General features: G+C 43.7%; 1 protein-coding gene across 4 annotated transcripts; it reads left to right on the top strand.

Annotated features, from left to right (window-relative positions):
- The first annotated feature begins 305 nt into the window (after positions 1-305).
- On the top strand, positions 306-20,464 carry LOC311055918 (uncharacterized protein). Of its 4 annotated transcripts, XM_084072186.1 has the most exons (5): positions 306-349; positions 14,510-14,590; positions 15,439-15,570; positions 16,320-16,493; positions 18,266-20,464. In XM_084072186.1, the coding sequence occupies exons 3-5, from the start codon at positions 15,447-15,449 to the stop codon at positions 19,663-19,665; spliced, it is 1,698 nt and encodes a 565-aa protein (XP_083928312.1). In that variant the 5' UTR covers positions 306-349; positions 14,510-14,590; positions 15,439-15,446; the 3' UTR covers positions 19,666-20,464. The 4 variants fall into 4 exon arrangements, with proteins under 4 accessions (XP_083928312.1, XP_083928311.1, XP_083928314.1 ...); XM_084072185.1 differs by lacking the exons at positions 306-349; positions 14,510-14,590 and adding an exon at positions 14,711-14,893; XM_084072188.1 differs by lacking the exons at positions 306-349; positions 14,510-14,590 and adding an exon at positions 14,711-14,893 and having other exon boundaries at positions 18,316-20,464.
- The last annotated feature ends 4,441 nt before the right edge of the window (positions 20,465-24,905 follow it).

Genomic DNA, 24,905 nt, shown 5'->3' on the forward strand with positions numbered 1-24,905 from the left:
AGGTTAACAGGTGTAAAGAGAGAGAGAGAGAGAGGGATAACTGTGAAGGGAGAGTGAGAAAGCTAAACAGACAGACAATCATAGAGATCATTATTATAGTGTGTCATAACATTCTGGGCAATAAGCCAACCCTCACTGTCTCTGGGAGGTTCTGACATGAATATATATATACTGACACTTCAACTGTGTCTGTCGTCTAGAGGAGTCACTGACGCACGCTAAGGTCTGTGTCTGTCGTCTAGAGGAGTCACTGACGCACGCTAAGGTCTGTGTCTGTCGTCTAGAGGAGTCACTGACGCACGCTAAGGTCTGTGTCTGTCGTCTAGAGGAGTCACTGACGCACGCTAAGGTCTGTTTGGATTTTAAGTAACTATTACTTTTCAAATGAAAGACTAAAAATAATGATGATATTATTTATAGATGATGTGGTTTGTGTGATCTTAAGGAAATGTAAAATGAAATGCATGTTGTTTCGTATTGTCCATTCTACAACTCTATCAGACAGAGACTTTTTTAATAAGGTAGATCCACATTATGAATGTGTGTGGTTGCTTCATTTCTTTAAAAAAGGCCTGGTCAATGAGGAGGAGGCCCGTTTACATGTAGAAATATTTGTTCTTATTTTGTTCATGTATGCACTGTAAACAATGCATGTTTACGTAGATGGTATGCAGGGGTCATCAACATGTCCGTGGCAAAGACATGTCTATGTCTGTGGCACATTTTTTACTTTGGGGGGAAAAATCTAAATATTGCCTATATATTTTCTTCATTATAATGTAGAAACGGGAGAGTACTCAAGTTCCCTCAGCCCTATGTTCCCCCATCCCAGGGGTCTGCAACCTGCGGCTCTGGAGCCACATGTGGCTCTTTAGCCCTTCTCTTGGAAATAAAGTTTTTTTTTTCACATTTAAATTTGTATTTATCGTTGCTGTAATATGAGACATAGATTCTTACGTGCTCCAATAGTGTAAAGATGTAAAGAATAGATAATACGTTTAAACATTTCTGTCAAATTTGCGTCAAAGCCTGCAACTCATTTATTGGCGCTGCACCGGCATTATTGGGCTAAAATAGGTTTCAGACAGATTTTGTATACATTTTTTGGTCCAAAATGTCTCTTTTGACCTTAAAGGTTGCAAACCCCTGCCCTAGCCCTATGTTACCTCAGCCTTATGTTCCCCCATCCCAAATTAGGCCCTATGTTTCCTCAGATTGGTAAAATGGGGTTAAGTTTTTGCTCCTGTCTGTCATGAGATATTTCTTAGCAAGATACCTAAAAAAGTGATAGACATATTTATTTTTAACATGGGCCATGATGGAACTGTTTAAAATCCTACAATATTGTCAAAAGGATGTCACAAAAGGGTACATTTGTTTTGTCTCTATATCTTTATATCTATATTTTTTTGCTAAAACAAAATGTTTCTGACTGAATGTGACATTATCATGTTTAATCAGACTATTGATTCTAAGTAGGTGAGATACTGACCTACTCACGGGGCTCAGTAGGTGTTTTGTATAAAGTATAGTTTTGGACCGCGATGGAGGCGCACCGTCTCAAGCAAACTTGAGCACTACATTTCTAAGTTAAAATACATTTAAATAAAAGATAGACATGCACATGAAAAAACTAAACTGAAAAATTAAATAATTTGAATAAAAATAATTGTAATTAAATATAAAAAGAAACTCTAAAACAACAATATTAAATTATAACGAAATACATATTTTATTCTTGTCCTTACTAGTGTAAGCTTATAAATGGTATTATTAATTAGGGCACATATATATGTTTCTTATAACAAATTCATGACTAGTACATTTCAAGTATTCTGTGAATTATGGAGGAAAATGTAAATGGTGTTAGTTTTGACCCCAGTCTCCCCCTATAGCAAAATGTGCTTTAAAAAAAAACGTTCTCAACTGATTCATGGAGTGTATGTGATGTGGTCAGACAATGAAATAATCAAAGTCAACGGCATGAGAGGAAAAGAGCAAAAACAGACAAAAACAGAAGCATGTCATCTGTTCAGATTAGAGGTCATCACCATGCAAGCTTGTAATGGACATTTCTATCTATAATTTATTGTTGACAGGGACATGCAAAACGAGTGATCAGTAATATTACCAGAATCACATAGGCCTAGCCCTCAATATATAGTCATATAGTGTCACAGTGTCTAGTCTATTCCACAGCGCTACACATTTTAAAACGAGCCACTTATCAAATACATTTTAATGATTTTGTGGGGGAAAGCCGATCTACAAGCTCACAACACAACTTGTAGATCTGCTATTTTTGAATAGCCAAAGCTAAGTGGTTAAAATGATTGTGACGCTATGTTAACTCATTTCTCTGGGGACCCCCTGGTACCCCCCCCCCCCCCCAATGACCACCGGTGGTCCCCGGACCACTGGTTGAAAACCACCGATGTACAGTACATGATGAGTGATTAATGAAGGGCATGACAGGACTTAAAGGAATGCAGTGTCACAATAGTTTGATGTAAAGGAGCCTAACTTTGATCTGAGGTGAGGAGGAGGTCTGATGGTGAGGCTGTGGATCAAGGGTTTCCATGGATTATGATTGTGGAGTGTTACTATGGTTATTATTGGTATTATTGAACACTTTGATACACTTTCTCTCAACTGACATAAACCAGCTTTAGTTGTCCAGTTCTGCCCTCCTTTGCCTCAGTGCTCCTCAACAGATGGCATGGCTTCTGTTTTTGCTCTTTTCCTGCTCCATGTTTCACTGTGGTCACTCACATTACTGTTGACTTTAATTGTTTCATTGTCTGAAACACCTCATACACTACATTAAATCCTTTAAACAAATATAAATACTAAGTTCCCACAAAGGATTGAACGGATGTTTTGACATTTTCAGGGACTCTTGTTGTCTTGTTGTCCTCACATGATGCAATCATGTCCCATACAGTTAATGTACAAGTAGATGGTATTACCTGCTTGGCATTGCTGCCTGTCGCACCTCCTCCGGTGCCCACGGGTCAGCTGCAGGGTCATCAGCTAGGAACCACCATTCCTCAACGTTTCGCTCCTTTAATCACTAGAACGTCTCCTGGTGGCGGAGCAGTGACAGGGACGTCTCCCTGTCACCCCCTGCAGCTGACAGATGTTACCCCCTGCGGCTGTTGTCGGGGTTAGTTGTTCTTTCCCCAGCTCCTATCCTTCCTCCTCAACCAGAGCCAAAAGCTTCCTTTCTCGGCCTCTTCTGCCAGGTCTTTTATGGCTTTCCTCAGCTTCCCTCCTGTCACTCCTGCTTACCTCAGGAGGCGTGTGACTGACTGCCCCACGTAGCCTCGGCAGCCAACCTCCACTGGGTAGATGGCGGCCTTCCAGCCAGCCTCCCGGCACTCAGCAGCCAGCTCTGAGTACTTGGCCCTCTTGCGCTCGAAGGCGGCCTCAATCCCCTCCTCTGATGGCACTGTCAGTTCGATGAGGTGCACCGCTCTTGCCTTGGTGGACCACACCACGATATCAGGGCGGAGAGATGTAATTGTGATCTCCGTGGGGAACCGGAGCTGCTTCTTGAGATCAACTCTCATGTCCCACTCCTGGTCAGGGGAGAAGGGCCTCCATGTCTCTCTTGGCCTGTTTCTTTGTCTACCCCCTTCCATGACAAAGCTGGTGTGGTTCTCTGCTGGTGATTCTTTGCTGCCCCGTCGGCGCTCCTCCAGCACCTCAGCCAGTTTCCCCAGGACTTGGTCATGGCGCCATCTATAGCGCCCCTGGGAGAGTGCGATCTTGCAGCCTGACAAGATGTGCTGGAGGCTTGCGTTGGGAGCACTGCAGAGTGAGCAGCATTCCTCATTCCCGAACCATTGATGCAGGTTACGAGGACAGGGAAGCGTGTCATAAGTAGCACGAATGAGGAAACTGATCTTTGCCTGTGGAATCTTCCACAGGTCAGACCAACTGATCTTCCGGTTGACAACTCCCTCCCAGGTTGTCCAACTTCCTTGTCGGCTCTGTGACACGGCCTTGATCTTGTAGCGCTCTTCCTCTATCCTTGACACCTCTGCCACCACCATCTCCTTCCTCTCCTTACGGTTAGCCTTGGACCAGAACCGTGGCGCTTCTCCCCATCCTAGCCCTGTTCTTCCTGCTTGGACTCTACCCATGATCTCTCTGTGCTGCAGCCTACTGACGGCTTGGTCAACCTCTGCTTGGGCGTTCCACTTTCTGCCAGTGGGAACCCTGGCGTTGGCGTTCCTCACTGACTGGTCTGTGGACTCTCTTAGCTCGAGGACCAGCCTGGACTTCTCCTGCATGTAGCCGAGACTGATGGACTGCAGTGGAAGCTGCAGTGCATTCTTCCCAAAGAGGCCAGTTTCAGAAAGGCAACGTGGCAGTCCCAGCCACTTTCTGATGAATGAATTGGCTTTTCCATCCATCTTACTCATGGCGGATGAGGGGATCTCGCTCATTTTCAAGGGCCACATCACCCTTCTGTAGAGTATCATCTGGTAGCACCAGACCTTGTACTTCCCAGGGAGTTGGCTCTGGTCAATCCTTGCCAGACCGTCCGTGAGCTGTTTCATGACTGCCCTCCCCATCTGTTTATCAGATAGCTCTGCAGTGTACTGCCTCCCCAGACTTTTGAGGGGTTGTTCAGACAGGAGGGGGATTTTCTCTTCCCCGACGACAAAGATGGCATTGTCGTTTCTGACTCCCCTTCTGAGTGACAGGCTGCGGGATTTGGAGGGTTTGATCTTCATTCTGGCCCATGACATCAGCTCGTCCAACCTTCTCAGCAGTCGAGATGTACATGCTGCTGTCTGAAGGAGGCTTGTGACGTCGTCCATATAACTCCTCAATGGGGGTAACCTCTGACCAGATGGTAATTTGATTCCTCCAACCATTTGTCTTGCTCCGATGAGGATTATCTCAAAGGCTGCCACAAACAAGATTGGAGAAATGGCACACCCCATTGCAATTCCCACTTCTAGGTGCTGCCACCCGGCGGTGAAACCCGGGAGGGCAAAGCACATCTGCAGATCACTGAAGTACAGCGCTACCAAGTTCTTGATGCAGGGAGGCATGTGGAAGAACTCCAGTGCGTAGTTGATCAGCTGGTGTGGAACCGATCCATACGCATTGGCGAGGTCAAGCCAGATGACGTGCAGGTCGGTCTTCTCCCGCTTGGCCTTCTGGATCTGGTCCCAGATCATCATGGAGTGCTCTACGCACCCTGGAAAACCTGGGACTCCTGCTTTTTGACAGCTGGTGTCAATGTAGTTGTTCTCTAGCAGGTAGGTGGACATCCTTCTGGCTAGCACTGAGAAGAAGATTTTCCCTTCTACGTTCAAAAGGGCGATGTTTCTGAATTGGCCGATGTCTTTGGAGTTTGCTTCCTTTGGGATGAAGACCGCTACAGCCCTTTGCCACTCTGATGGAATGAGCTGCTTTTTCCAAGCAGTTCTCGAGAGGTGCCACAGCACCTCTAGCACCTTGGGGCAGTTCTTATATAGCTTGTAGGGGACTCCATTGGGGCCAGGTGCTGATGAAGACCTTGCCTTCTTCACGATTTGCCTGACTTCGCCGAGCTTGGGGGGCATGATGTTGAACTCAGCCGTGGGTGGCACAGGCCGGGGAACGTACCCTGGTGTTCCTAGTGGGACGTTTTTTAAACGGTCACTGTACTGCCTTTTCACGTGCTGTTCCATTTGCTCTCTGGTGATTTCCAGCTCCCCGGACTTCTTTTCCTCCAACAGTTGTCTGGCGTGCTTAAAGGGATCCTTGAAAAAGCTGTCTCGCTCTTTCTGCTTCCGTTTGCTACGCTTGCGGATGCGTTCCGCTCTGCGCAGTCTGGATAGCCTTTGCCTGACCTCCTCCCACAGGATTTTCAGACCTTCTCTCTCTTGCTGGGTTGCCTTCCTCCAGTTCTTACGGAGTTGTCGGCGTCTTTGCACAAGCTGGGTGATCTCCTTTTCCCTCCTCCCCCTTTCTCTTGGGGCAGTCCTCTGCTTGGAGATAACTTCGCCAAGCCTGTCTTTGCAGGTCTGGTATATGATGTCCCCAAACAGGTTGAGCTTGGCTTCAACACCTCCGTGCAACCTTTCCTGCAAGACCTTGATCAGGTCTGTATCCAAAGTGCGCCATGCCTCTGCTTCGTTTGCCTTTGGCCATTTGAGATTGTTCCTTCTTGCTGGTTTCTTGGTCTCTGCTTGTGGTCTGTGTGAGGTGGTGGGGACTGGGTGTTGGTGCTCACGTGGGGGGTCAGCCTCCACCGAGGGGCTTTCTTCCTCTGTGCCCTCTGTGCTTTCAGCAACGTTGGGTCCATTAGCACTGTGGTTTTCTACCTGGCTTATGGTCTCTCTTGTCTCACCCGCTGCCGCGGTGCAAGGTTGCTGTTGGCCTCTCTGACCACACTTTGCCCTCCCCTGGTGGATTCGCAGTCCCCTGCACGTGGTCTCCTTTTCCCATCCGCAAGCACACTTTCGGAGGATTTTCTCCTCATGAACTGGAGCTCTGATGTTCTCGTTATCCGTTTCCGTTGCCATTGTCGTTACCGTGTTTTCCGTCCTGTTAGGCCCATCTTCCATCCCGCCTCTCGGAGGGCCTGCGGGTTGTTTTTTCCTTGTGCTTTTCGTAGTTATGGTTGGGTGTCCTTCTTACGAGAGACTAGTGGGTTGGGTAACTAGCCACCCACTCCCGGTGCGGTCTTTCCCTGCTGCCATCCAGTCTTTCCTGGCTGTCCTCCAGTCTTCCCTGGATTCCAACTGCCCTGTTCACAGTACTCACTGGGGTTTCCAGAACTTCAGTTAATGTACAAGTAGATGGTATTACCTGCTTGGCATTGCTGCCTGTCGCACCTCCTCCGGTGCCCACGGGTCAGCTGCAGGGTCATCAGCTAGGAACCACCATTCCTCAACGTTTCACTCCTTTAATCACTAGAACGTCTCCTGGTGGCGGAGCAGTGACAGGGACGTCTCCCTGTCACCCCCTGCAGCTGACAGATGTTACCCCCTGCGGCTGTTGTCGGGGTTAGTTGTTCTTTCCCCAGCTCCTATCCTTCCTCCTCAACCAGAGCCAAAAGCTTCCTTTCTCGGCCTCTTCTGCCAGGTCTTTTATGGCTTTCCTCAGCTTCCCTCCTGTCACTCCTGCATCCCTCAGGAGGCGTGTGACTGACTGCCCCACGTAGCCTCGGCAGCCAACCTCCACTGGGTAGATGGCGGCCTTCCAGCCAGCCTCCCGGCACTCAGCAGCCAGCTCTGAGTACTTGGCCCTCTTGCGCTCGAAGGCGGCCTCAATCCCCTCCTCTGATGGCACTGTCAGTTCGATGAGGTGCACCGCTCTTGCCTTGGTGGACCACACCACGATATCAGGGCGGAGAGATGTAATTGTGATCTCCGTGGGGAACCGGAGCTGCTTCTTGAGATCAACTCTCATGTCCCACTCCTGGTCAGGGGAGAAGGGCCTCCATGTCTCTCTTGGCCTGTTGTTTCTTTGTCTACCCCCTTCCATGACAAAGCTGGTGTGGTTCTCTGCTGGTGATTCTTTGCTGCCCCGTCGGCGCTCCTCCAGCACCTCAGCCAGTTTCCCCAGGACTTGGTCATGGCGCCATCTATAGCGCCCCTGGGAGAGTGCGATCTTGCAGCCTGACAAGATGTGCTGGAGGCTTGCGTTGGGAGCACTGCAGAGTGAGCAGCATTCCTCATTCCCGAACCATTGATGCAGGTTACGAGGACAGGGAAGCGTGTCATAAGTAGCACGAATGAGGAAACTGATCTTTGCCTGTGGAATCTTCCACAGGTCAGACCAACTGATCTTCCGGTTGACAACTCCCTCCCAGGTTGTCCAACTTCCTTGTCGGCTCTGTGACACGGCCTTGATCTTGTAGCGCTCTTCCTCTATCCTTGACACCTCTGCCACCACCATCTCCTTCCTCTCCTTACGGTTAGCCTTGGACCAGAACCGTGGCGCTTTTCCCCATCCTAGCCCTGTTCTTCCTGCTTGGACTCTACCCATGATCTCTCTGTGCTGCAGCCTACTGACGGCTTGGTCAACCTCTGCTTGGGCGTTCCACTTTCTGCCAGTGGGAACCCTGGCGTTGGCGTTCCTCACTGACTGGTCTGTGGACTCTCTTAGCTCGAGGACCAGCCTGGACTTCTCCTGCATGTAGCCGAGACTGATGGACTGCAGTGGAAGCTGCAGTGCATTCTTCCCAAAGAGGCCAGTTTCAGAAAGGCAACGTGGCAGTCCCAGCCACTTTCTGATGAATGAATTGGCTTTTCAATCCATCTTACTCACGGCGGATGAGGGGATCTCGCTCATTTTCAAGGGCCACATCACCCTTCTGTAGAGTATCATCTGGTAGCACCAGACCTTGTACTTCCCAGGGAGTTGGCTCTGGTCAATCCTTGCCAGACCGTCCGTGAGCTGTTTCATGACGGCCCTCCCCATCTGTTGTGATGCAACAGGATTGCATCACAACATACAAAACCACAAATCTCCTGCAACATATTAAAACAAATCATGGGTCAAAATAGCCTTATTATGCTTGGGAGAGAAGAAAAGGAGATTTTTCAGAATTGTTTCAAACTTTTCACTGAAACTTGCTCCCAGTGCATCTTAGATGGAAACTGACCACTGTGTCTAAAACTGGAAAAACTGAAGCCCAATGCACAATACATCAGTTCAAATGGCTTCCTTTCGACAAAACTGACACTCACTATCTTAATGAGCATGTCATCCTGACACTTTATGAGTCATCAAAATTATTCAAACTAGGGCTGGGACTTTAACTGATTAATTTAGATTAATTAATTACAGAAAATGAACGCGATTAAAAAAATGAATCGCATTTGAATCGCACTTAGTTTATGCACCACAGAACCTTTCTCACTGGACGAGTTTCAGGTGTACCGATCATACCAGTGCACCAACCAACAGCCAACCCACCCCATGCACGCAATGGGAGAAAAAGCCGATCAGACTGCTTTGCTTGGCCCAGTGGATGGGAAATTTAGATTTAAAAAACTTTCTGATGGAAGCATGGATAAAAACACGGTTGTGTGCAGAACTATTTTTTGTTGCTTAAACTTATGTATTCACTCATTGATTCACTCATATACCAAAATCTGTTTTAACTGAAAATAAATTACTTCTCAGGTCAAATATTGATATGCGATTAAACATGCGATTAATTTAGATTAATTAATTACAAAGCCTCTAATTAATTAGATTATTTTTTTAATCGAGTCCCAGCCCTAATTCAAACACATTTTTTAAGATTAAATTATGTATTTTAGAATGTGTTTTTACATTATGCTGAAAAAAGTATAGGCGATATTTTTCTTTATAAAAACAAAAATAAAAAGCTGCCATGGACATGTTTGTCCATGTACGGACATGTTTGTCCATGTACGGACATGTTTGTTCATGTACGGACATGTTTGTCCATGTACAGACATGTTGATGACCCCTTCAGAAGAAGCTATTTGCTACCAAGGCAAAGCAGGGCAGAACTGAACAAGTAAAGCTGGTTGTCGTTAGTTGAGAGACAGTGTTTCAAAGTGTCTAATAATGACAATAACAACTATAACTAGAAAAAGTGCTCCTCGGAGCAGAAGTCTCCGCCAGCAGATTCTTATGTTCTAATTCTTACAAAAAATAGAACATGTTACTGTGTCATAGTAACATGACACAATGTCTGTATAAGTGTCCTATCCGTCCTGTCTGTATAAGTGTCCTATCCGTCCTGTCTGTATAAGTGTCCTATCCGTCCTGTCTGTATAAGTGTCCTATCCGTCCTGTCTGTATAAGTGTCCTATCCGTCCTGTCTATGTAAGTCCTATCCGTCCTGTCTGTGTAAGTGTCCTATCCGTCCTGTCTGTGTAAGTGTTCTATACGTCCTGTCTGTGTAAATGTCCTATCCGTCCTATCTGTGTAAGTGTCCTATCCCTCCTGTCTGTGTAAGTGTCCTATCTGTCCTGTCTGTGTAAGTGTCCTATCCGTCCTGTCTGTGTAAGTGTCCTATCTGTCCTGTCTGTGTAAGTGTCCTATCTGTCCTGTCATTTCGTGATTATTCCCGTCTTACCTCACTTTGAAAGAGGCTAAGACTCTTTCAAAGTGACACATGTATTTATAGGCCGTTATACGTCACTAGCCAATCAGATCACACTATTTCACCGTATTGTCACGTGTCACGTGAGGCTTGACCAATGTTAGCTTGGCTGACGGAAAGTGAAAACAAAGTCTCCTGGCGGAGACAATAAGGAGCCTCCGTGCTGCGCTGTCAATAAAGGAATCTCCGCTGGCCCTTTAAATCCGCTGCTCCGTCTATTTAAAATTCTGTTGCGCTGCTAATGTATGAATTGAATACATACCGTAAATGTTTTCTGGATAAGTTTCCTTTCAATCTGTGGAATGTGTATGTGTCAAATGGCACAATTAATTGAGAAGGAAAATTTAAAGGAAAAATGAGTGATTTAAATGCTGAGGAGATTACCAGTTCTCAATCTGAAATGGAACGTGGGAAAAGAGAAATCACGCTCACGGCAAAGGCCGCGCTGAATAAAATTGAAAAGCTTGAACGGGAACGTTCAGTGTCTGTCAATAAAATGAAAGCACTCATACCGCAAATAAAGTCCTTCATGGAAAAAAGGGGAAATGTTTTGCGAGTGGAATCTCTACTGGTGACTTTGAATGAGCATAATGCAAATGCCATAATGTCTCAAAATGGGTTATTGTCTATATTACCCGAAGAGGAAAAGGAAAGACAAAACAAATGGTTTTCCAGCATTTCAAAATACAGCAATTTATTTAAAGGTGAAGTGGAAAAATGACTGAATCAAAGAAAATAGGACATGTGTCTGACAGTGGTGCACAAACTCAATTTGTTCCTGTTGAAATGAGTTCACAGTTGGAAGTTGAAAATGTTGTACTGAATGAACAGGTGGTCACTACCACTGCAGTGGATAAACCTGACTCAATAATGCAAGTTGAATCAATAACCATGACACATGACCTTCAAGATGATGTACATCCAAATTACAGTGTGTCAAATGTGGGAAGGAATTCCAGGACGCAAAATTCTGATACAGGAAGGAAATCAACTGCTTCTAAAATGTCCTCTGCATGTCTGAAGGCCCAAGCTGGCTTGGCAGTACTACAGGTCAAACAAAATCTATTAAAGGACAAACATGCACTTGAAGCTGAGGAGGAAAAGTTGCGCAGAAGAAAGGAGCAACTGAAATTGGATGAGGACATTGCAGTACAAATGGCAAAATTAAATGTGTTAAAATCTCAAAGTGTCATAAGTGGGAGATCCTCTAAAACAAAACATGCAGATGGAATGAATTCTTATGTGGAAAAAAATGCAAGGAAAAGCACAAACCCTCAGTGCTAATGCCAATCCATTTACACCAAGAATGTCACAAAATCACGTGGACACAGGAACAAAGCCTAAGGACAAAAATACATCTCAGTTCATTAATTCACTTCATTCACAATCACAGCCTCTGTCGGTTATGCACTATGGACCTAAGCCACGCCCACTTCAAAGCAATCATGATAATACACCGATGCAATACGTCTCAACTGTAACTAATCATAGAAATGCAAATGTTGATTCTGGAAATGAAAATGCAAATGGTCAAAATGACATGCTTGGTATTATGAGGAAACAAAATGAAATAACCACACTGTTAATACAGCAGCAATGCCTCTCATCTTTGCCAAAGAGAGAGGTACCAATCTATGATGGGGATCCATTGAAATATCATGCTTTTATGAGGGCTTTTGAGAATGGAGTGGAAAATAATACTCAAAATTACAGTGACCGTCTATATTACCTGGAGCAGCAGACAAAGGGTCTCCCCAGGGAACTTGTTAGGAGCTGCCAGCACCTGGACCCTGCAAGAGGGTATGCTAAAGCTAAAGCTCTATTGAGAGAGGAGTTTGGAAACGAGCAGAAAATAGCATCTGCATACATGGACAAGGCTCTTTCATGGCAACCCATTAAAACTGAAGATGTGAAAGCTCTTCAAGAGTACAGCCTTTTTCTTAAAGGCTGCTGTAACGCCATGGAAGAGGTGCAATATTTACATGAGCTGGACATGCCTGCGAATATGCTGACCATTATTAGGAAGTTGCCATACAAATACAGAGACAAGTGGAGAAATATAGCCTGTGAACTACAGGAAAGGCACAGACGAAGAGCTACATTCATGGACATCACTGATTTCATTGGGAAACAAGTGAAAATCTTAACTGACCCAGTATTTGGAAACATACAGGATGTTCCATCACTAACCACAACTAAAGGTGTGAGCAAGTACACTCCACAACCTTGTTCCGGAATGAAAGGAACTAGCTACGCCACTACTGTGACCCCTGTAAAACCTATGAATCAGCTTGGAGTGGAAGAGAAGGAACATGTTGAAGGAACAATGGAAACATGTCTTTACTGTGGAGAAGGACACATGTTGGATATGTGCCCCCAACTGGGGAAAAGACCTCATAAAGATAAGATAGGCTTCTTGAGAGAGAACCGTGTCTGTTTTGGCTGTTTGTGTATTGGACACATAAGCAAAGTTTGCAGAAAACGGATTACCTGTGAAAAATGTGGTCTCAAACATCCAACTGTACTTCACATCACTTCAAAAGAATGGGACAAAGAGTCTGACCAAGCTGAGAGGAAGTCAGGGATATCAGTGGATGGCACAGTAGTATCGAGTGGCCTTACTGGGGCTGGTGACAATAACTGTAAACTGCCTATTGTTCCAGTACAGGTTAAGTCCAATAAGGGGAGCAAGATTATTACCACCTATGCTTTCTTGGACCCAGGAAGCTCTGCAGTATTCTGTACTGAAGCTCTAATGCACAAATTGGACCTTACAGGGAGGAAGGCACATATTCTCTTGAGGACAATGGGCCAAGAGAAAGTAGTTTCTAGTCACATTGTACCAGGACTGGAAGTCGCTGGCTTGAATGAGAAGCGTTTCTGTAAACTGCCCAAGGCTTACACACAGGTGTGCATGCCTGTCCATAAAGGGAACATTCCCAGACAGAAGGATCTTCAGAGATGGCCTAATTTCACTCATATGCATCTGCCTGAGATTGATGCTGACATCGAGCTATTGATAGGGACAAATGTTCCTGAGGCTTTAGAACCATTGCAGGTCATTCGCAGTGTAAATAATGGTCCTTATGCCATCAGGACAATGCTGGGCTGGACTGTGAACGGACCGCTAAATGGAGGCAGCGATGATGCAATAGAATGTCAGCAGCCAGAGTTATTAGTAAATAGGGTGTCTGTTGTGAACTTGGATGAACAGCAGTTTAAGACAGATTTCCCCGAATGCAGTGCTGATGAACAAACTGGCATGTCAAGAGAAGACATGGAACTGGTCATAAAATCACCTGAGAGTGAGTGGCCTGTCAATTCTGATGATGCTCATCAACTACCATCAAATGACCCGGAGGTCAAGAAATCTGTTGCAGTCAATGCTGTACAGGCCGGAGAGGAGGTTGCTGCAGTGATTCACATGATCCATTACTTGGACTCTTGGACCCGTCTGATAAAGTCTGTATCTTGGATCTTGAGATTTAAGACCTGGCTCTTGTCTCTTTGTGAGAGGAGGAGGCAAGTGAAAATCGACCTCGAACAGTCTGACTTGGATGTGGACAAAAAGAGCTGTTCAATGGAAAAGGACATGGAAACCTTGAAGAGGGAAACCGTTTCAAGTTGCCTGTCAGTGGAGGAGCTTGAGAAGGCAGAACTGGAAATCAGGAAGTTCAGACAATGTCATGACCTGTTGGATTCAGGTTGAAGATGGATTACAATTATTCCTTGGATTACAATTATTGCTTTGATTTTGACCTTTTGACCCCTTTGACTTTGCGACGAGAGTGTTTACTCTGAAAATGACTATTTGCGCGAGAGCATCTGGCCTTACGAACAATGACTCTTTTCGCGATCTGCTGAAGAAAGAGAAGATTTTGTCTTATGTGAAAAAGAAAACAGTTTGGGACTCTGATTACTGTTATTTATTTCATGTTCTCCTATTATGCATTTTGATATAATTATTATGTTATAACCTAATAATTAGGGGCTGGCGTGTAGGAGCCATGAATTGGTTTGATTACTGTGATCGCCTTGTTATGAGTTTAAGCACCTTTATTTACGTTCTTTTTTGTTGCTTTAATAAACCCCTTAAAACGTATCGTTTGGATCCAGTGAATCTCCTTTTGTTTGTAGCGCGTCACACAATGGTTATGGCCCATCTCATCGCCTCTCGCGACTCATTTTAGTTTAGTTCTGTGCAGTCGCAAACACCCCCATTTGATATGATTTCTATGAGAGAGAGAGAGAGAGAGAGAGAGAGAGAGAGAGAGAGAGAGAGAGAGAGAGACGCATCGGGAGTCGCGACACGTTGTGAGCTTGTAGATCGGTTACTTTTGAATAGCCAAAGTATAAAATACTGTTAAGATGGTTAAGATGCTATATTAACACATTTTGCTGGGGACTTTCTAGAACCTCTTCAAGGACCCTTGCCCCCCCCCCCCCCACCAGCTGAAGGACGTTTCCAACATCAACCTCTACCAGGACCACCAGGTAAGGAAACCCTTTGTAAGTCACTCTGCTAGATGTCTAAACAGGCTCTATGCACAGTAGCCATGATGGAAAGGAATTGGGCCTCTTCCTTACTTCCTTCACAGGTGTTACCAATGACACTAATGAAGGCTCTGTTCCATTTAGTGTAGCACAGTGGTTCTCAAACGTTTTGATTCCAAATAGACAAATGGAACCAAATGGACCCTTACGGGCACACTTTGAGACCCACTGGTGTAGCAGAGTGTTTCCAGTGAGCCAACATGCACAATATCATCACCCTGACTCTCTTTGACCAGAATGGAAGTAAGGAAGAGGCCCAATTTCTATCCAATATAGCTGCTGTTCATAGAGCATATTGTAAATTGAAAATCCAAAATGTCCAAGACGCTGCCAAGAGTCTGTTTTACTCGGCTTGCTTCCAGTGGATGGCAGAAGTACTTATTTAAAGGATAATTGTCTTTACAACGTCTACTCAGGCTTTTGTGTGACACCCCCAGACAGTTTTTAAGTTGCTTGATTCAATATTTACATATTTGACATACGTTTGGTCTGACACGCCCCCTTCCTATATAAAGCCATCGTAACTTCAAACTCCATGTTAACCACGTTAGACCATTGAAAACACACGTCCTTGGTTCTGGTGACTGACATTATCCTTCTGAGGCGTGAGGCGGGGAATGTGTTTTTTCATTTTTATAGTGTGTGTGTGTGTGTCTGTCTGTCTGTCTGTCTGTCTGTCTGTCTGTCTGTCTGTCTGTCTGTCTGTCTGTCTGTGTGTGTGTGTGTGTGTGTGTGTGTGTGTGTGTGTGTGTGTGTGTGTGTGTGTGTGTGTGTGTGTGTGTGTGTAGGTCACAGCATGTCCCAACAGGACCACCTGAATTCCTCCTACTCAGATGCTCAGAGTCAGCACCTGGGCTCTGCTGCCCCCTGGAGGAATACTGCAAGCATGCCTCCCATCCTCACCCTGGAGGACAACTGCTGTGAGTAACACACACACACACACACACACACACACACACACACACACACACACACACACACACGCGCACGTGCACGCGGACGCACACGCACGTGCACGCGGACGCACACGCGCACGCACACGCACATGCACATTCAAGGGGCGGCCATAGCTGAGTGGTTAGTGAGCCCGCCTAGGGAGCCAGAGGCCGGGGTTGCCCCAGGTTCGATTCCAGGCCAGGCCAGGTCAGCATATGTGTCGATGAAATGAAATCTGTCCCTGAGCAAGACTCTTAACCCCTAATTGCTCACAGGTTCTCATTGGAAACAAGACCGCAAGGACTTTCATGAACGACCTGTTAAAAGGAATTATCCTTTATCCTTTATTCTGGTCTCATTCCATGAGGATAGCACTGCCCGGCTGATGGAAAATAGTGCTCGGCCCTGGCACTGCCTGGGGGGGTTCTGTCCCAATCGGTACATAACTCGAACGCCACTGAGTCGGCTCTAGCGGCATTAGCAACGTTCGGCATGGCGACTCGCTCACCTAACGGCTCGCTCAATTTGGCTTGCTCAAGGCGTGCCGCCGACAATGTAGCTGTTTTGCTATTACTGAACAGGCTACTGAGCAGCAGTAGTATGTCAGCTGTAGACACATGACTAGGGGCGAAGCAATTCCGCGTACGTCACAGAAGGGGGCGTGTTACTAAGACCCGGTGGGAAAGCAGGGCTCGCGTCTGTGCTGACATTTCCTCTCCTCTCCATCTTCTAGATTTCCTGCACCTCCCTGTGTGTAAGGAGGAGCTTTCCCCTGAACAGCAGGAGAGGAGCCCCAGTCTGGTCCAGGTGAAACTAGAAGCTCCAGAGATTAAAGAGGAACAGCAGGAGAGGAGCCCCAGTCTGGTGAAACTAGAAGCTCTGCAGATTGTCCGTGTGGAAAATGCAGGTATTAATCACTTTGTCATGCGTCTCTCTCTCTCTCTCTCTCTCTCTCTCTCTCTCTCTCTCTCTCTCTCTCTCTCTCTCTCTCTCTCTCTCTCTCTCTCTCTCTTTGCATCTCTACAGCTGATATCCTATCCATAATCTCTGTGTGTGTGCATCTGTAGTTCAGGTATCTCGAGAACCGAGTGACTTCAAACTCGACGCACACATCGCCGCCGATTCGACCGATACGCCCAAATATAGGCATACATGAATATCCGGTTGTCCAGAACCGCCTATTCATATATACTAGACATAAAAGGGACAAGGACAGACACATAGAGATGTCCATATGTGGCCATTAAACTCTGGCAGACAGAAAGACAGATACAGAGATCAGTATAGAGATCTCATAAAAGGGAGACAGACAGACAGACAGACAGACAGACAGACACAACAAAAATCGGCACTATGGGGAGTTGCATAGCTATGCATTCCCATCCCAACTTGTTGTCTCCGCCAGGCCGAAAGGCATGGCGAGAGAGTATGTTTTTCTCCCTGTCTGTCCGTCCGTCCGTCCGTGTGTCCGTCCGTCCGTTCGTCTGTGACCAGCTAATCTCCGGCACCGTTGTCTTGATCGCAGCGAAACTGTGCACACACACTCCCTGGATGCCAATTCAGAACCTCTGCCCCATTTTTTTCTCATGGGCCTTTTATAGCGCCACCAGGAGGCCGATTTGTGCAAAATACAGTACTCCTACAGATTTTGTCCAAAAAACACGCAAATCGGTACACAGTATCTCTATAGTCATTAAACGAAACATTTTTCATATTCCATCCTGATTGGCTAAAAATGTCTTCCAAAGTTTGTAGGAGTGCTCTGTTTTGAACAAAATTCCTCAATTCATGAACACAGCATGCAATTTCCGTGAAATTTTGCACGCACATTCCCATTAGGCCGAGGGAGAAATACCATTTGAATTTTTTAAAATCAGCCTCATGGTGGCGCTATAACAGGCCGATTCGTGTTTTTACCTATAACTGCACCGATCTGTGTAAAACTTTGTATGCGCACTCCCTAGAGGTCAAGGAAAAACCTTTGCCCTGCATTTTTCACATCTGCCTTTTATAGCGCCACCAGGAGGCCGACTTATGTAAAACACATTATTTTATACTACTCCTTCCAATTTTATCCAAATTTCACGCAAATCGGTACACATGATCTCTATAGTCATGTGATCATTACGGATGTGTTAGATTTTTCATATTCCATCCTGATTGGCTAAGATTGACATCTAAAGTTTGCATTATTGGCTTGTTTTGAACAACATTCCGCAAATCATGAACGCAACATCTGATTGCGGTCAAACTTTGCATGCACATTCACACTATGTTGAGTAGCAAATGCCACCCTTTTAACATTGGCCTGTTATAGCGCCACCAGCAGGTCTAATTTAGCAAAACAAATGTTTTTTAACAAAAATTAACTCAAATCATGAATACAGTCGGTGTCCAAATGTCATGCAAGGCCTAAGAAGAAATGGCTCCCTTTTCACATTGGCCTATTATAGCGCCACCAGGAGGCCAAAATAGCCTACCTGACCTGGCGGAGACCTGTGCTCCGAGGAACACTTTTTCTAGTATTGTTCCTGAATTGGGCAGCGGCCTACATGGACTATTCATTGATTGGGTTATTTAGTGGCATGTCTATTTTGTGTAGTTCCATCTAAAGCTTAACAATTATATTAGGGGGGGGGGCATTAAATATATAACTCTCACTTTACCTTTTGCCTATAGATTATCTGCAGCTCCGTGTGTGTAAAGAGGAGGTTTCCCCTGAACTACAGGAGAGAAGCCTCAGTCTGGTCAAGGACGGACCACAACCTCCACAGATTAAAGAGGAACAGGAGGAGACACTCCAAAGACCAGAGGAGGCTGTGAAAAGTGAAGATGATGGTGGAAACAGAGACACAGAGCCTGTAGCCGGCACCTCAACTCAACACATGAAAATACAAGCGGATGTAGAGGACTGTGGAACATCACAACCAACTAGTGCTGACCAGCTCCTCTCTTCACACGGTTCTGAATCTGACATCACCGAAGACAGTGATGAGGGGGTGGAGACAAGGGACGATCTGTCAGCTTTAAACACACTGAAATCACACAAGACACAACAAGTGGAAGGACAAAGATTGTCTTTGAGCAACAAGTTGCCCCAGGACCTTAAATCATCAAAACAAACTCTGTCCATTAGGAGTCACACAGGGAAGAAGAGCTGTAGTTGTAAGGAGTGTGGCAAGGCCTTTGGTAAAATGAGTCATCTGGAACAACACATGAGGATTCATACAGGTGAAAAACCATTTACTTGTACAGTTTGTGCACAAAGATTCAGTCAAACGTCATCTCTGAAGAAACACACGAGGACTCATACAGGTGAAAAACCATTTACTTGTACAGTTTGTGCACAAATATTCAGTCACATTTCATCTCTGAAGGCACACATGAGGACTCATACAGGTGAAAAACCATTTACTTGTACATTTTGTGCACAAATATTCAGTCACACTTCATCTCTGAAGGCACACATAAGGACTCATACAGGTGAAAAACCATTTACTTGTACAGTTTGTGCACAAATATTCAGTCACACTTCATCTCTGAAGACACACATGGGGACTCATACAGGTGAAAAACCATTTACTTGTACAGTTTGTGCACAAAGATTCAGTCGAACTTCATCTGTGAAGACACACATGAGGACTCATACAGGTGAAAAACCATTTACTTGTACAGTTTGTGCACAAAGATTCAGTCACACTTCATCTCTGAATACACACATGAGGACTCATACAGGTGAAAAACCATTTGCTTGTACAGTTTGTAAACAAATGTTCAGTCACGCTACATCTCTGAAGACACACATGGGGACTCATAGAGGTGAAAAACCATTTACTTGTACAGTTTGTGCACAAAGATTCAGTCGAACTTCATCTGTGAAGACACACATGAGGACTCATACAGGTGAAAAACCATTTACTTGTACAGTTTGTGCACAACAATTCAGTCACACTTCAAATCTGAAGAAACACATGAGGACTCATACAGGTGAAAAACCATTTACTTGTACAGTTTGTGAACAAAGATTCCGTCAAAATAATCATCTAAAGATACACATGAAGACTCATACAGGGGAATAATAAAAAGGTATGTTTTTGTTCAAAATGCAACTATTAAGAAACTTGTTTTCATATAGAAGATAATTCTGTCTATTATCTTGATGCTATGAATGACATCTGATGGTTTTTGATTTTCAAATCAAAATTACGGTGAGAGGCGCCTCCAACACAGGCACGCGCGCGCACACACACAGAAGGCATAGCACTCTTAAAAACATTTGGAGGCAGTGTGTTTACTATATCTAATTGAATGTAAAAGCCAATGATCTGTCACAGAAAACATCTGTGTGTTTTTTTATTACTGCTTGTGTTTATCTTATGACAGAGATACAACTACTGTTTATCTGATTGTACACGCATGGGAATACAGAGCCAACTGTGATTCAAGGTCATACTATAGAAGTGTCTATGGATGATACAATGTCGGCTAAAGAAAAAGATGCAAAGAGATTTTTGGAATTCAGATCAACGATAACCACATTTTGACAATATTAATACAGATATAAGCTTCTATAAATCATAATTTTGTTTTATGATTTGTTTCCACTGCGTGTCCTCTATGTAAAATTTAGATTTGATACATATTGCATTCAGCTTATGGCATTGGTATATGTTGCCCTGCATTAATAGAACATAACTATAGAGTCGATTGATACAGTACTTGTTTTTTAGTACTTAGATTTTTTTCCTCCTAGTTCGTTTCTTTGTCTTGTTATTTTGAATTGTTTCTCTATTATATGGTTGCTTGAGTGTACAGTTTGTATTCATCTTTTGTTGCTTATGCTACAACTGTGGACTGTAGATGGCAGATTAACTGAACTGCTCACAGAATCTGTTCATGGAAAAAGTCAATTAAAAGTCAATTCGTACAAAAAAGAGGAGTCTCTGTCAGATGATGTATTGAATACAAATATTATAACTTCACATGTTGCGCACCAGTGTCTTCCACCGAAAATAGGTGATATAAATGACGCGTTGTGAGCTTATAGATCAGCTATTTTCGAGGCATGACACGACGCACAACCAAATATAAATAAGGTGTCGGCTGGGGTAGATTGACTGCTTAATCCAGTGGGTAGCATCTTTTTCCAGAGGGCCACACTGACTTCGATGAAGTGAGAGAAGGGCTGAACTTCGAAACACATAGTGCTGAATTATATTAAACTGCAAACACTTCTGGGATGTTTAAGTGGGCCCTGATCCAGAAAAGGTGATTGGTAGGCAGGTTTCTGAACTGTCCAGAGCCCACCAATGAGTTGACGGAAATGTTGCCATTTAATAATAAGCATTATTAAGGACGAAGTATATGTAGATAAGGTTTAAAATGGCTGAAGTGCTCCTTTAAATGTTCCTTTTTGATAAAGTGTTATAGTTGGGTCGCCACCAGGGGGTCGCCAGCAGAATGTGTTAACCCTTTCACGCATAACGGTCACTACAGTGGACACCCAGATAGCAAAATATGGGTGAATCAACGTTGAAAAATAGGCAGCCATAACGGTTGAATCAACGTTCGATCTCAACGTTGAAACTGTACTGAAATCGCAACCCTAATCTTTGTTGATTCAACGTTTGTGTTTCAACCACTAACTAACACTATATCAACGTTGATTCAACCATCATCCAAATGGTATTCTGCACGCTGATTTTATGTTGAATCAACGTTATGAATCAATATTGATTCAACCATCATCTAAATGGTATTCTGCATGCTGATTTTAGTTGATTTTATGTTGAATCAACGTTATGAATCAATATTGATTCAACCATCATCTAAATGGTAATCTGCATGCACATTTTAGTTGATTTAATGTTGAATCAACATTAGGAATCAACATTGATTCAACCATCATCTAAATGGTAATCTGCATGCACATTTTAGTTGATTTTATGTTGAATCAACATCAGGAATCGAACACTGATTTAATTTATAAATTGATTATACTGAATCATGTTAGGAATCAATATTGATCCTGATCATCCAACAACCTAATGGTAATCTGCATGTACATTTTAAATTATGTGTATGCTGATATACTGTAAGGCTACATCTTGTTCAAAATTACCTTACATTTCCCAAAATGTGAAAATATAAAAATAAAGACAGACAATATGATTTGAATCTTCACATTTATTGAACCAAGGCATTTAGACCTGCTTTGAACTGCTTTAAGCATTGTTTTTATGATTTAACAGATGAAATATATAACATATAGAAGCTATTATGCTATTTATGAAAGAAATCGTGAAAATGTCTGCAAGCATTTGGATATTTTGTAAGTGAATATATGCCACATGAGCACTTTACACCTATATAAAAATGCTATTTGAAAATAATTGATCTGCAAATTTAAATTACAAACCAAACCACCATTATTTACAAGCGATTCCACAAAAACAATACCCAACATGGCTTATAATGACCAAACGTGTACTAACTTTGCAGACTAAACCAACGGTCTGACAAAACACACTGACAAGTGCTCTAGTAATACAAATGGCGTAATTAATAAAGCCTAACGGGCCATCCACACCAAGCACTATATGTACACATTTTTAATTTATTTTATAGAATTTAGAGTAGCCAATGATTGTGAACCTCTTTTCGTCCACAAAGTCATTATGCTAATTAATTCCTCACACATTTCTGTGTTGCTACTGCAATTGTAGCCTAGTAGCCCCTCCATCCTTCTCCTCCTGTTCAACACAACTAAAGACGAACAGTATCTGTGTTGATGATGACAATATGAGTGATTTGCTGGAACTCTGGAAGACATGAGCAACTGCCCACTGAAATGATCATGTCTGCACTGTATTTAAACTAAATAATTCTACAACGATAGGATTGACAAAAGTGATATGCTTAGTGTGGACAGCCCCATTACAGTTTGAAAGAGTACATTATTTCACACATGAACAAGTGAACACTTGTCAATTTCAAAAAAGTGCCTTACTTTTACTTAATGGTATTACATTCAAAGTCTTAATAATTTGCAGCTCTAAAGTACTTAAAATGAATAAAAGTGGCTTCATTTAGAACTCCTATCACTTTAAAACATTTTCTCATGCATGAGAAAAATAAAATGCATGCATTTTAGTCTACTGTCACAAAGGAGGGCTGAGGACAACCTGCCTACCAGTTATCCACTATACAATCTTTCTAAAATGACAGGAGGTTTTTAAGACTTTGCAGTTTGGGGGGTAGTTTTTTCCTTTCCCAAGCCAAGCATCACTCTTTGAATAAAGTTCAATATGTTCTTCATATCATTAGGGTACTTCAAATTGAGTGCATACGTCAGGCTAGACAGCAGGCACGGTGCTTGAGGGAGGTTATGGAAATTATCCATCACAATACCTCCTTCAAGGATGATGGCTGTTGACACTGGCTGAAGGTCGACACCATCTGAGGGAGGTGAATCTTCACTGCTCACAGTCAGCAATCCGACCGATACCTCTGACCAGGCGTCTTCACTTTCGCTGTCACAATCCTGTACAGAACCAAACAAAAACAACATTACAACAGGGAAATGTAGACACTTCACACACATCTGCATTGAGAAGTTTTATCAACATTGGTTGGCCTACTGTTTTTGACAGTATATTACTCATGGTAAACAGCACAGTAAAATATGTATCTGAAAACATTTTAGGCTAGAAATAAGCAACTTGGTAACAAACATTCTGCATAGTGGCCATCTCTCTCTCCCTTGAGCAACGTGTGAGTGCAGGCTACAAACACTTACACTGCACACCATGTGAGTGAGATTCCACCGTGCTATAGCCTGAAGGGATTGAACCTTCTGATTGGTTTGCAAGGCCGTTTCAGACTGAAACTTCAAAATAAAATTAACGAAAATGTAATTTCACTGGACCTTTAAGGTGTAACTATGAGAACTTACCAAGACAGTGGTGTAGAAACTGCTGTGGTCATCTCCAAGCAGAAGAAGGAGGCCTCGGAGAACAAGCCTACCCAGCGCGGTCACGTCGGGTTTCTACAAGTGGATAATGAACAAATAAAGTTCAAGATCTGACCATCACAAGTTACAGTACAGTTACAGCATGAAACACCACAATATATGTTTGATGAACAGTTGCAGAGAACAGTTGCTGATTGGAGATGTGATTTAAAAATAGTACAATCCACAGCATTTAGTTATCAACAACGATCAATAGTTAGCAATACTTTAACACTCTGTAATACAGCCGGGAAGCATAAGTACTATTTGGGGTAATAGGTTGTACATAAACTTAGTCATGATAATTACAAATATAAGAAGCATGTTGTAGACTTACCCATCAATTTGCTGCACAATTCCGGATAATTTATCTCTAATGGCACCTTTCTTGGACTTTAAGATAGTGACCAATTGTGGTGTATAGCGATCCAGAGCATCAAAGAAGTCTGTCTCTAGGTGTGTGGTGGCGATCCTGTTAAACTCAGCATAAGCCTACAACACAGCAAACCACAGAACAAAATACAGTGACTAAATACATTTGAAAAAGTGTGTAAATTAGGAAAACATTTGGTTAATTGTCATACAAATAATTATGATCAACAATGTAACCGTTTTGGCATTAAACATTGGACGAATTACATTTCGGTTCCGACTTTTAGGCTTTGTAAACAAAAAAGAAATGACTGACAATGACCGGGGCCAATAATACCATTATGTACTATGGCCAGAACAGGCCAGGCATTTAAAAATGTTGAAAAATAGTGAGAGTAGCCGACCTACATGTTCACAACACATCACTTTGCGAGATGTTGCGAGCTTGTAGATCTGCTATTTTCACTATTCTTCAATAGATAAATGTATACAGATGAACGCTTTTTCTCATAACTGTGATCAGACAATTACCTATATTAAAATTGGCTTACAGGAGATCCCCCATGCCACGCTCATGTCACCATGAGTCAGCCATAACAGGGCAGGGGTCTTCAACAGGGGGTCTGGGACTCCTAGGGGGTCTTCAGAGTTGCTACAGGGGGTCGGCCAAATCTCTGTGATAAGATCATTGTTTCTTTATACAAACCACTTGAACAATAGCATCCCTATTCTACGGACAACTTTAGCCGAAAATGGCCGATCTACAAGCTCACAACGCCTCGCAGCGCGAGGCGTTGCGAGCTTGTAGATCGGCTATTTTCGGCAAAGAGGGGAAAAAGAGCAGACCAAGTACAGAGTGAAAGTTTACTAAGTATTGACGGTTTAAGTCGTTAAATGTCTGACAATACACATTAACATGAATCCAACATCTATGAA

The sequence above is a fragment of the Gymnoscopelus microlampas genome, assembly GCF_963454915.1.
Source record: "Gymnoscopelus microlampas genome assembly, chromosome: 11".
Classification (NCBI taxonomy): Eukaryota; Metazoa; Chordata; class Actinopteri; order Myctophiformes; family Myctophidae; genus Gymnoscopelus; species Gymnoscopelus microlampas.